This window comes from Suncus etruscus, chromosome 3 (assembly GCF_024139225.1).
Source record: "Suncus etruscus isolate mSunEtr1 chromosome 3, mSunEtr1.pri.cur, whole genome shotgun sequence".
NCBI classification, from domain to species: Eukaryota; Metazoa; Chordata; class Mammalia; order Eulipotyphla; family Soricidae; genus Suncus; species Suncus etruscus.
In genome coordinates, this window is record NC_064850.1 from 45,610,471 (window position 1) to 45,623,631 (window position 13,161).

Here is a 13,161-nt window from a genome sequence, read left to right on the forward strand (position 1 = left end):
CCTGTGTCTCTGGAGCTCCTTGGGGACACTCAGACCTGCCCAGAGAGAGACAGTACTGTACTTGGCACTGAACACACTGAGCTCATTGATCTGGCGCTGAGCAGGCGCTGGGAACAGAGAGTTCCAGCCGATGGGTGACATGGAGGGGCACCTCTCATCTTGGGGACATGGGGGAGGAGGAGCTGAGAAGCTGCACAGGCACCATCTTCCGGGAAATAGAACTGGAACATGCACTCAGCACTAAGATGCCCCTACACTCTGTTTCCATCTCCCCCAGCTAGCCCCACCCAACCACCCCAGGACAGTGGGACACGTACCCAGGATGGCCACCACCTCGTCATCCTGGATCACCTCCAGAGAGCCAGACACCACGAAGCACAAGCTGTCCACGCTCTCGCCTGCATGATAGATGAGGTCCCCGGGCGCGCAGTGCGCAGTCTGGAACTCCATGGCCAGTGCGCGCAGACAGCCGTCGCTCGCCAGCCGGAAGGCGGGGTGCTCCTTGAATACTCGGCGGTTGAGGTGTACACAGATGTCTGCCCGCATGTCCTTGGGGCAGATCTGCAGGACCTGCGTAGGTACAGACAGATGTCAGAGCATGGATGGACAAGTGGATGGATGCACAGACTGACAGACAGACGGATGCCTTTTTTTCCGTGAGAGAGACAGGCAGGCGGGGTGAGCTCCTAGAGACTGATGCCTGTGAGGTCAGAAGGGAACAGGAAAAGAACGTTCCAGAAGAGCAGCAAAGGCTACAGGTTATGGGAGCTAAGTGTGGATAGGGTGAGGGTAGGGCACAGAGGCTGAACATGGTGAAAAATGTACTGGTCTTTTTGTTTGGCTATTCCCAAGGGCTCAGGGAATTACTCTTGGCTCTGTGCTCGGGAACCACTTGTGACTGTTCAGGGCTGACTCCTGGCTTTGTACTCGGGGCTTGCTCCTGACACTGTGCTCAGGGCTCTTCCTGGCTCTGTGCTGAAGGATGACTCCTGGCTTTGTGCTCAGGGATTACTCCTGGCTATACTCAGGTGTCACTTCTGGGTCTATGCTCAGGCTCACTCCTGGAAGAGCTCAAGGAACTATATGGGATGTCAGGGATCAAACCAAGGTTGACCAATGCACCCTGCACTCTTGCACTGGCCCCATGCATTTGGCTTTGGGAGCTGTGGGGGCCCAGTGGGGCAGTGCTGAGCCCTATCTCAGAGGTCATGATGATGGTGCACAGGGTGAAAGTCCCAACAAGAGCAGACTGGCCAAGGGCCAGGCCCTGAAGACATCAGAGGAGGTCCCTGAGTCAGCTAGAGGGATTCAATGCTGAGCCTGCCGGGAGTGGGCGTCAATCAAGCAGAGGTTCAAGAGCACCTTTCCTGAACACCTTTCCAGCCAGGCTGAGCAATGTGCCACCTTCAGTGTCAAGATTGAAGCTTTCTAAAAAAAAAAAAAAAAAAAAAAAGGTGGGGGGTGGAAAGATAGCATAGAGGTAGGCATTTGCCTTGCACGCAGAAGGATGGTGGTTTGAATTCCGGCATCCCATATGGTACCTCAAACCTGCCAGGAGTGATTTCTGAGCTTAGGGCCAGGAATAACCCCTGAGCACTGCCAGGTGTGACCCAAAAACCAAAATAAATAAATAAATAAAAAGATTGAGGCTTTCTCAGTCTGAACTGCCATGGAATGATGGGCACGCCTGGGCCCCCGACTGCACCTCAGGAGACCACATGCCTACCTTCTCAGTGTCAATGCCTCTGGACATAGACCAGGTGGACACGATGTAGTCCATGACACGTTCACTCAGGCCCTTGGGCACCTGGTAAAGCTTGAGGAAGTCTCGGACACTGTTGAGCATTTCATGATAGCGATTGGTGTTGGCGTACATCTGCTGGAAGATGGTCGTCACGTTGCCGAAGATGGTGGCATACAGGAGGGCTGTGAGGATGGGCAGGGTGACCGGCTGCACAGAGCATCCCAGTCCTGCCATTCACCCCAGGGTGGGGGTATCCCAGCCCAGTGTCCCCTGGGAGACAAGCGGCTCCTTTACCTGTCTAGCCTGGGTATGGGGGAACAAAGCTGACCATAGGCTCCCATAGGTGCACAATCCACCTCAGGGGACCCCAGGGCAGGTGTGCAAATTCCCGGGGTCCTTGAAGGGCATTTGCTTTGTTCACAATGACAGGATTCATGATAAGTGGCCTCAAGGTAATTGATTCCAGGGTACTCAGTCTTCAAGTGCTCCACCCCAAAGTGCTAACCCTCAATGTTTGGTCACAAGGACTCTGTCCTTGGTCATGCCACCACAAGGCATTTGATGCCCAGTTGCTCTGTCCTTAGGTATCCTCCCAGGTCAGAGAGGAACCCTGCTGGGAGCAGAATGGAGGCTGTGGGAAGCTGACCTTAGCCATGAGACAGGGGAGCAGGTGTAAAGTCAGGTATGGAGGGTACAAACCAGGGTGTGTGTGTGAATGGTAGTACAGTGTTCAGCTCAGAGCTCTTGCAAGCCACTGCTTCAGCCCTGTGCCCAAAATGGCATATAAAGTGCCCCCACATCTGAGGCTTGCACCCCTCTTATAGCAAGCCTGAAAATGCCCCTTGAATGAGCTGCACATTGGGCTTAACAAGCAGATTCCTACCACAGAGGTTTACCCCACCTGGGGCGGACACCAGCAGTGTGCCAGGGGCACCTCATTTCACCTGCGTTTCAGTGGCAGCAAGGCCAGGGGAGTTCCCAGGAACTCTGTCCCACACCCTACCCCTTGTGCGGGTTGGGGGCAGCCACACCCACTCTGGTCCTTGTCACTCCAAGAGCTGCCCACAACTCTGGGTCCTGGGTCCAGAGTCTTGGGGATGCCAATAGCACCCAGCCCAGCTCAGTCACGAGTTGCTATGCTCCATGCATCCCCATCCCCATGTACCTCAACTTGCACTTTCTTCCCCACCTCAAATGAGATTCCCATCCCAAATAGATACTTATCTCGTCCAAAGGTTGCCCTTGTGCTGACCAGGTGAGAGGACAAGAGTGTCGGCCCTTGGGCTGCCAAGGTGGAGGACTGTCACCTGGCTTGGGCTGCACAAGTGACCAAAGGTGTTTGATAAGAGAACTCAGACTAAGGGATGCTGGAGACAAAGGCTGTGAGTCAGGCAGCCATGGCCAGTTTCTCATAAAGTGGCACTTAGGCAAGGCTGACAGGAACAGTCAGGTGCGTGGGCACGTCATGAGTAGGTCCCATGGGAGAGTGTGGGCATGGCGCCCGGGAGCTGGTCCAGCAGGCACAGAATGAGGACATGCCGGTGCCACAGAAACACACTGAGAAGTTTTCCCCATCCCTGAACCAGCTTCGGGGCTCAGTCCTATATGTGAGGGACCGATACCTCAAATTAGACACAGATTGGTAAAGACAAAGCATGGGCTTGCAGACTCCACCCCTTTTGACGAATCCCCAATAATTTCTCCCCACCATGGGAGCTCACAACCCCGTCAGGGCCCTGCTAGCTGATGTGCATAATTAGGGTCTTTAAGTTAAGAATGTACAACACCCAGGAGGTGTTGGGTAATGAGATAACTGGAGAGAAGAACCATGCAGAGCCAACACAGCAGAGCTCAGAGTAGGAGAGCCTCCTCCCCACAGCAATGTTTATAGCCCCCATGCTCTGGACTCCCCCCTAGCCTCAAGGATGCCCCCCACTCTGGCTTGAAAAAAATCCTAGAAGGTACAGAGCACTTGTCCTGTGCAGTCCTTTAACAGATGGAACTCATGACCCAGCTCATGAGCTAGAGGAAAAATCCAAGAGGCGGGACATGAGGGACTAGAGGGATCCTATGCCTATGGCCTGGTGGCAGGACAGTGGCAGGGGGTGGGGGGAGTCTCTGCAAGTGAGGGGCAGCTTGGGTGGGTGCCTGTTGGAGTCCCTCCCTTGGAGAGCTGGGAAGCTGGCCAGCTGGTCTGCATCTAGAAATGAGAACGAGAACTCTAAGAATAAACAAGGATGAGAATGATTTCTCCCCTGGCACCCTGGACACTGCCTAGCTCCCAAAATAAACGCAGGCCCATGAAACTTGGAGCAGTCCCCTGACGTTGATTTTCCTCTCCGAGAATAGGACTTGGGGCGGGGGGAGAGGGGGAATTGCTGTCTCTGGGTGACAAAGCGCTGCCTCCACTAAGGCTCCTGCATACACCTTTATGCATCTGTCCATCTGGCTTTCACCTGGGTGGGTGCTGCAGGAAGGCACTGACCCCATCCACCCATCCCTTGCCCTGCAAAAGGGCAGTCTTGCTCAGAGCTAGTCTGGGAAAGCTCAGGGTCTGGCAACCAGGATTCAGTTCAGATAAGGGGGAAGAACCCCACAGATCCCACAAAAAAAAGACCTTTCTAGCCTCTGCAGTTGGGAGGCAGTGGGGCGGGTCAATGAGTTCAGCCCGAGTTGTGGGGACAAGAGTACCCTCATCATGGCCACAGTTGCTCCTTCTTCTCTGGGGGCTGGTGGGCATGAGAATTGTTTGGAGACTAGAATAGGAGATAGGTGGAGGATCGGTAGCAATGAGTATTCCCCACCTGCACAGGGTGGAGCCCAGAGAGATGGATCTAAGAGTCAGACCACCCCCACACTTCGTGATCCCCACACCCTCCCACAGCACATCCGGGGGGGGGGGAGGAGCCAAGAATGTGGGGCTTAAAGCGGGGTGCAGAGGAGGCCCACTTGCCCAGAGAGAAATTTCCCTCTAGGCACTCAGGCGCTAGCAGGAACAGCTTATGAGTGGGGGTTGGCAAGGCCTCCCTGAGGGGCTCCAAGGAAATTTTCTCATGTGAACACCCACAGATTCAGTCATAGAGAAACAGACCTGCCAGTCCTTGCGTGTTTGACATGACAATGCCCAAGTCCCGCAGCCCTGCCACACAGCCCAGGTACAGCTCATGAAGCCTGGATGCCCCTGGCCTAAGCACCCCTGGTACTCACAGCCAATCATCATGATGGCCACGGCAAAGATCTTCTCGATATCGGTGGAGGGCGCGATGTTGCCAAAGCCCACGCTGGTGAGGCTGGTCATGGTGAAGTAGAGTGAGGAGATGTACACTGAGTTCTTGCTGGGCCCACCCTCCCACTTCCCTGAGCCCGACCCGTTGAACTGGTAGGGGCTGCCAATGTCCAACGCCAGCTGGTAGAGCCAACTGTTGTTGCGGATGGTCTTGGTGTCCTCATCGAAGATCTCATAGTCACCGATGCTGTACCAGATGCACGCCATCCAGTGCGCGGCCAGGCCGAACACACACACCAGCAGCACCAGCACGGCCGCGCCATACTCGATGTAATGGTCCAGCTTCCGAGCCACACGGCCCAGCCGCAGCAGCCGCACCACCTTCAGGGAGCTGAACAGGCTGCTGATGCCCTGGAGGCAGGGTACAGCGTTAGGCATGGCCAGCCTCCTACTCCCGCCCAGATGCACGTCCCAGAGACAGCCAGGAAGCCATTGGAAAGTGTTTTTGTTTGCTTGTTTTTTGTTTTGTTGTTGTTGTTTTGTTTGTTTGTTTTGAGGCTACACCCTGTGGTGCTCAGAGCTGACTCCTGGTTCTACACTATCATCCAGGATCAGGGGTCCTCAAACTTTTTAAACAGGGGGCCAGTTCACTGTCCCTCAGCCCATTGGAGGGTCTGACTATAGTAAAAACAAAACTTATGAACGAATTCTTATGCACACTGCATATATCTTATTTTGCAATGAAGAAACAAAACAGATACAAATACAATATGTGGCCCTCGGGCCATAGTTTGAGGACCACTGATCCAGGTGGTGCTCAGGGGACCCTATAGTATGCTGAGGATCGAACATATGTGCAAAGGAAGCACCCTACTGCTGTGCTATCACTCTGGCCCGAAAAGTGTGTTAAAGGGTTGTGACATGCAGGAAGCAGGCAGGATGAGCCATGCTCATATGTACAATGTCATTGAGCTCAGTCAAAAAGTATGTGAAACTCTCCCGCTTGCCTCCTCCCACTACATAGTGACACCCCAGATTCTCATATTCGACCATGCTGGGTGTGCACCTACAAAACACAGTGTGCCTTTCTCCATGTCAGAGCTGGCTTAAAAATGATTTTTCGGGATTCTGCTATATTTCATATTAGGCAATATAGAATACTGGAGGGCTGCAGTGGGTTTCACCCAAAGAGCAGCTGTTCTGCTCCTTGTATATGCACATGCACATGTACACATACATGTGCATTCATGGCTTCAGGCACTGAGCAAGGGTCAGAGAGATGTGGGAAGAGCAGGGACCATGCTGAAGGGCAGGGATACCACACCGACCATGGGTGAACCTCTGCAACCACAGAGACCATCAGTACCCATCTTCATACTGAGTGTTCACACCCACCATCATCACACTGTGAGTGTTCACACCTGCCATCACACCATAATCACATCATCAGTATTCACACCTGTCATCAAACTATAATTATTCACACTCACTGTCACACCCATTATCACACCAAAAGCATTCATACCTGTCATCACACTATCCACTCACAGAGGCACTGTCCCTCCTTTCTTGGTCTACAGCTGTCAGAGGCACCATTCCTCTCCCACCCCCACAGTGCTGGTTTGGGGTTCTCAGGCTCTGTCCAGTCTTCCCCTGGTCTGGGGTTCTCAGAGGCACTCTGTGGCTGATCACCACTGCACCATTCTTCTCTCTGGGTGCTGCATTTTCTCAAATACCACCCACCACAGTCTAAAATAACTTCACACATTTGAATATACTAGATGGATTGCGAGCATTTTTAGAGTCTCTCAATCCTGGGCACGTACCCATCTGGAGAGAGAATTGTTTCAAAGAGTTGCAGGGAGCAGGCTGTGGGCACATGATTCAATTGCCACTCTCAGGTTTGCTCCCAGTGTCTTGTCTGCCTGGGGAAAACTGGTCCCATTCCAGTTCTCACTCAGGCTAAATGCACTCTTAAAAAGGGCTTTCTCAGGCAAAGTGGGGAATGCATTTGCCTTGCATATGGCCCACCCGGTTTCGATCCCTCAGCATCTATCCCGAGCCTGCCAGGGTGTTTGACTTACACATGGCCCACCCAGGTTTGATCCCCAGATCCCAAATGGTTCCCCAAGCGTACCAGAAATGACACCTAAGAGCAGAACCAGGAGTAACCCATGAGCACTGCCAGGTGTGGCCCCAAAGCAAATAAATAAACAAGACTTCTTCAAGATCCTAGAGGCAAACTGGAGACACAGCCCCACTTTAAACACAGGCCGCCATGGGAGTTTATGGGCCAGTGCCACAGAGTCATGACTGTTCTCATAGGAGATGCTAGCCAAGCTGCTAAAACCCACCACTACACTGGTCTTCTGACAGAAAATTCTGGAGTGCCTTGCAGAGTAGCTGAAGCCCTGGCAGTACATCCCCACAGTACACACCCCACACCCTCTGCCATGCCAAGACCCCAACCTCACTGCTTCACAACTAATCTCTGTAGAGACATAAAGCTGACATAAACTCCAGATACACTAGTTTGGGGGCTGAACTTTCAGGGATCTTCACAGAATGGAAGTGGGCAGGTCCCTCAACCCCCAGTACTTCCAGAAGCCCCAGTAACCACAGTCACACCCCACAACTGCTGCATCAACTCCAGTTCTATAAATTCTGGAATTCCTGAAGTGCACAGCCACAAATGTGGCTGTGCAGCTTCTCCAAATTCCACAATCCTGACAGCCTAGGAAAAGCCCAGCAAATTAGATGAAAAAGTAGCATAGAAGCCAACTAAGCTTGATAAACAACAACAATAAAACAAAAGGTTTGACAAACAGCTTAGAAAATCCTTAAACTATGTCATTGACCCATTGTGAGATAGAACAATTTTCACACATTTTCCCTTACTGAAGAATTTCTTGATAATTCCATTACCCATTTAGTTGTAACACGCAATATAAAATATTGTGTGTCTGCTAAGGGGGCAAGCTTGGAGAGGGAGGTGGTAAACTGAAAACAATGGTGAGGGGGAAAGTCACACTGGTGATGGGATTGGAACTTTGAATGCCCGAAATAATTGTATTAGGAGAAACTTTGTAAATTACAATGTTTAAATTAGAAAGATGGGGCTGGAGCGATATAGCACAACAAGTAGGGCATTTGCCTTACAGGCAATCAGCCTGATTTCATTCCTCCACATCCCATATGGTCCCCTGAGTTTGCTAGCAGTAATTTCTAAGTACAGAACCAGGAAGGAATGCCCTCTGAACACTGTGGGGTATGGACTCAAAAAACAAAAAACAAAACCAAACAAACAAAAAAACCCTCTAAGTTGGAAAGACAAAACAACAACAACAAAAAATCAAAATCAACAACAGGCTGGCTAGACATCAAACTGTATATTTGATGAGTGTGGCCCAGTTAGAAGTACTGAGATGAGAAACGGGTTTTTAAAAGTGCCTTTTTTGTGCAGGCCCCAGCACTCGTAGCTGCTGGGCTTGCTTTGAGGGGAACAGCCTCAATCTGCTGGGCCAGGGCCCCAAGATTCAGAAGTGCCAATGTTCACAGCAGCTCAGAGGGACCAACATTCACAGCAGACAGGACCTGTGGTGTCCGGCAAGCCGCAGGGGAACACAGCCCAGCACTGAGGGGAAACTGCAGCCTCCCCTCTTCAGCCTCCATCTGCTCCATCCTGAGCATAAATTCTTGAGTGGCTCTGGGCTTCCTCATGTACAACACTCACTAACCTTGGCCTTCCACATCAATTTTTTTTTAATATTAGTTTTGGGGTCACACCCAGCAGTACTCGGGTTATTCCTGGCTCTAAGCTCAGAAATCGCTCTTGGCAGGCTCAGGCGACCATAGGGAGTGCTGGGATTCAAACCACCATCTGTCCTGAATCGACCACGTGCAAGGCAAATGCCCTACTGCTGTGCTATTTCTCCAGCCCCACATATCAATGCTTTTATTTTTATTTTGTATTTTTAATTTTGGTGCTCAGGGTTTTCTTTTGACTCTATTCAGAATCCCTCCTGATGTGGCTCAGGGGTCCCTGTGGGATGCTAGAGATGGAGCTGATGTTGGCTGCCTGCAGAGCAAGTAGTAGCTCATCTCTGTGCTCTCACTCTGGCCCCTTGTCTCTACCTCTAGTGAAGCTCCCAGGCTTCCATGGATGACCCTCTAGCACAGTGCATTGCCCTGGAAACCACACTACCAAATCTAATACATCCTGGCAAGGTGATTATTTTTCTGATGGGAGACATCTGGAGTGTTTCAGGATGGACCCTGGGCTCCCACAGCAAGTGAGGGCTCCAGCACCGAGCCACGTTGTTTGCCTGAGAAGCCTTGAGAGGGAAACTGCAGAATCCAATAGCCTCTTTCAGTTCAAGGTGCTCAGAGGGCAATGCTGTATAAAAGCTTCAACCCAGCTTGCCTCGGTGGCTGCTCTGTGTGTGTGTGTCTGCCTGCCTGCGTGTCTGCCTGCCTGCCTGCCTCTCTCTCTCTCTCTCTCTCTCTCTCTCTCTCTCTCTCTCTCTCTCTCTCTCTCTCTCTCTCCCTCCCTCCCTCCCTCCCTCCCTCCCTCTCCCCTATAGCATCTGAAATAGCTGTACACAAATCGCCTGACACATGGCCAACCAGAGCCTGGTCAATCATTATATCATCTCAACTCAGCCCATAAAACAAACTTCCCACCGAGCCATCTGTCTGTCCTTCTCTGAGCCTTATTTACTTTTCTTTGACAATTTGTACAGCAAGAATAATAAATTTTCTTTAAAACCTGCCCATTCATCAACTGTAAAGCTTAATCCACTGACAAAGGGCCTACAGTTTTAGACAATCTAATTATAGAAAAGGCATAATTTTAACACCCATCTTCTTTGATTATGAAAAGATGAGGCATATTTATCACCAGAGACATAAATACAGAGGCCAGAAGCTTTTGTAGCTATTTTAAAAAATTGTGTTTCATAGGATGAGGTCATGAGCTTGACTGACAAGATGGTTTGGTCAGCTCCAGTGACCTGTGAACACACACAGCACTGGGAGGAATGGACACGCGAAAGTTTTTAAATCCTTTGAGATGCTTCCAGTGGCATGTTTTACGGGTGACTTGAGTCAACAGTCCACACTGATTTGACTGTTTTTCTTGCCATTCACATACTAATGCCCTTTTTCTTGCCACTCGTGGCCAGTGGCTTTTATAACCATTTTTAAAGTATGTTTACATTTCAGTCATGATGGTCCTAGGAGTGAGTGGTGGGCAGAAGTTGTAGGCCCATGGCTCCTGGGACAGGTGTGAGACTGGGTAACTGACTTCTGTACTGGCCATGGACATGGGGCTGGCCATAGGCTTCAAGGAGCGACATCATCATATCCCTTTCCATGTTTGCCCTCGTCCCAGGGAGGCAGCCTGTGGAGGTCCCTTCATTAACATGGACCCCATGACTGTTTTCCAGGTGTGAGCCCTGCCACACCTCCACATCTTTTATCAGTGTGGATGAGCAAACACATCTCTCTGCTTCCCTCTGGCAGTTTTCAATGACACCCAATGCAAGGGACCTTTCTTGCAGCCTCACCTAAGCTAAACTGAGTGTGACTGACCACTAAAAATTCTTAATGTATCTTAGACATGCATGACCTACAAGTATTTTTTCCCACTTTACTGCTTGGTTTCTGCTTTCTTGATCATATCTGATTCTGAGTTACAGTTCTCATTTTTTCTTCATGGAACATGCCTTTGACAGTACAGCTAAGAATTCCAGCCAGTATAAGAGAGAGATTTTCTTCTTTCCCTCAAAAAAAGGAGGAAAGAATACCTGGAGTTCTGATCATACCTGGAGATCTGATTGATGGTGTTGGATCTGGTTGATGGTAGGTGGAGAATGTTGGTTTAGATTGCTGGAGGGTGTTGGATCTGGTTGATGGAGGGTATTGATCTGCTGAAAGAGGGCTGTTGATATGATTGAATTGATGAAGGATGTTAGATTTGATTGATGTGGGTGTTGGATCTGCTGTTTTGCTTTAGATATGATAGAGAATTATTTATGTGATTAATAAAGGGTATTGGATTGATTAATGCAAGTGTTGGATCTGATGGTGGGCATTGGATCTGGTTGATGGAAGGTGCTGTAGCTGATGAAGGAATCTTAGTTGGTGGACGATTGTTGAATTTGATTTATGGAAGGTGTTCATTTTATTGATGGAGGGGTGATGATTTGGTTGATGGGAGATATTGGATCTGTTTGCTAGAGGAGTGATAATTTCATTTGACTGATGAAGGATGTTGATCTTGTTAATGGAGGGGTGATGGATCTGATGGAGTGGTATTGATTTGGTTGATAAAGAGGTGTTGAATCTGATTGATAGAGGGCATTGATTCAGTCAAGTCATCTTTTGCATCTGTTATGATGACCAGGTGGTCTGTGGCCTTTATGAATTTGGTCCATTTGTTCTTGTCTGCTAACAATCATGCATTCCTGGGTTAAGCCCTTTGGTCTTGGTGAATAATTCTTTTTATGTGCTGTCAGATTCGGTTTGTTGTTTTGTTCAGGACCTTTGTTTCTGTGTGTGTAAAAAATTTTTGTGTGATGTTTACTTTGGTCTTTGTTTGAGAACCTAAACACTGCTCTGCCACTCTGATGGCCTATGCCAGTCCTATCATGTCCACCACATATGTGTCACACACCCAATAGTGCATTATTGCAACTATGCTTGGGGTGTACAAGTTGCATATGGTTGTGCTCAGATGTTACTCTGGCTTTGTGCTCTGGGAAGCCCATGTCTTACCATAGTTGGCACCTGCTCTCAGTCTTCCCCATGGTTCTTACTATGCTTGGCAAGGCCATGACTCTATCTGCTCACATCTCCCTGGAGTGAAGTTCATTTTTCCCCCTCCTACTTGACACTTCTTGGACCATCACCCATGGATGCTGGGACCAACAAGTGAAATGTCACAGAGGAGCACTGCCTAGTCAGGCATGTGTGTGTAGAGAATGTGCACACACATATGTGCAGAGAGCACTGTACACATGAGTGTAAAATTCACTGTATGCATGCACATACACGCATGTATAGGCACACACTCACCACACACGTATATGTACGCCCCACACAGGGTGTACGCTACTTTCCACACTCTAAATTTCATGCAGCTGGAACTAGAGGGTCTGAGCTGAGGAGGAGCTCAGTGGGGAGCACTTGCCTTGCATGCATAAGAAACTCTATTCCTCCATCCCTGGGTCCTACCATCCTTGCATCTCTTCATCCATTCATCCCTCTATTCCTGGGTCTTTCCATCCCTGTGTCCCTCCATTCTTGCATCCTTTCATTCCTGCATCCCTCCACCCCAGATTTCCTCCATCTCTGACATTGAGAACCCCCCCACACACACACACCGCAAACAACCAAAGAAACAGCACTTGTGGTTCTTGTCTGGTTCCCTATTTCCAGGGTCTGTGATTTCCCTGAAGGAACAACTTTTAGGACCTTCACCAGGCATCCTGGAACTGGGGAGCTCTTCTGGCTCCCTTGGTGGACAGGCTCTCCTCTCATATTTGAGCATAGGCCTTTTGGAACAAATCCTTGCCATGAGTGCGAACACATGTGCTAAAGCCGCTCAGTGAAGGCCACCCACAACTTGTCCCTGACTACAGGCAGATGGAGGCAGGCAGGGGGCCAGTGCCGTCAGCTGCCCTCATCATTAACAGGCCCATCTGCCAGGGAGGATCCTGGACGGGGTCTGCAGGTGCTATGGGAGCTACCAGGAGGCAAGCATTGTTCTCTGTGCAGGCAAGTTGAGTAAGAGACAGCATGTCACACACACACAAACACACACAGAGAGAGAGAGAGAGAGAGAGAGAGAGAGAGAGAGAGAGAGAGAGAGAGAGAGAGAGAGAGAGAGAGAGAGAGAGAGAGAGAGAGAGAGAGAAACAGATTCTATGGCCCCGGGTCAGCCATAAGCAGGTACTGTCCCTGTAATGGTGAAGATGTCAGTTACCAGAAGCCGGATGACAGTAGGCATGGGGGGTGGTTATATAAAGTCCCTGGGTAGAAATGGGTGTGTTGGGGGAGACTGCTGCTCCTGCTAGATAATCACTGCCCGATTCCTGGAAAAACTGCCCAACTCCTGGCTCCTGCAGTCTTTTGCCACCTCTCTTATTGCTCTGGGCCTAATAATAGATTCCAATTATACAGGAGAGAT

At 50.1% G+C, this 13,161-nt stretch overlaps 1 protein-coding gene across 1 annotated transcript in view; it reads right to left on the reverse strand.

The window, feature by feature from the left end:
- The window catches only part of KCNH1 (potassium voltage-gated channel subfamily H member 1), a 62,763-nt gene that overhangs the window by 5,281 nt on the left and 44,321 nt on the right, over positions 1–13,161 (reverse strand). Inside the window, exons 7-9 of the mRNA XM_049769776.1 lie at positions 4,952–5,381; positions 1,727–1,926; positions 318–570 (exon numbers count right to left, since the gene is read on the reverse strand). Of these exons, the coding sequence (XP_049625733.1) occupies positions 318–570; positions 1,727–1,926; positions 4,952–5,381 (883 nt within the window). The remainder of the gene's footprint in view (positions 1–317; positions 571–1,726; positions 1,927–4,951; positions 5,382–13,161) is intronic.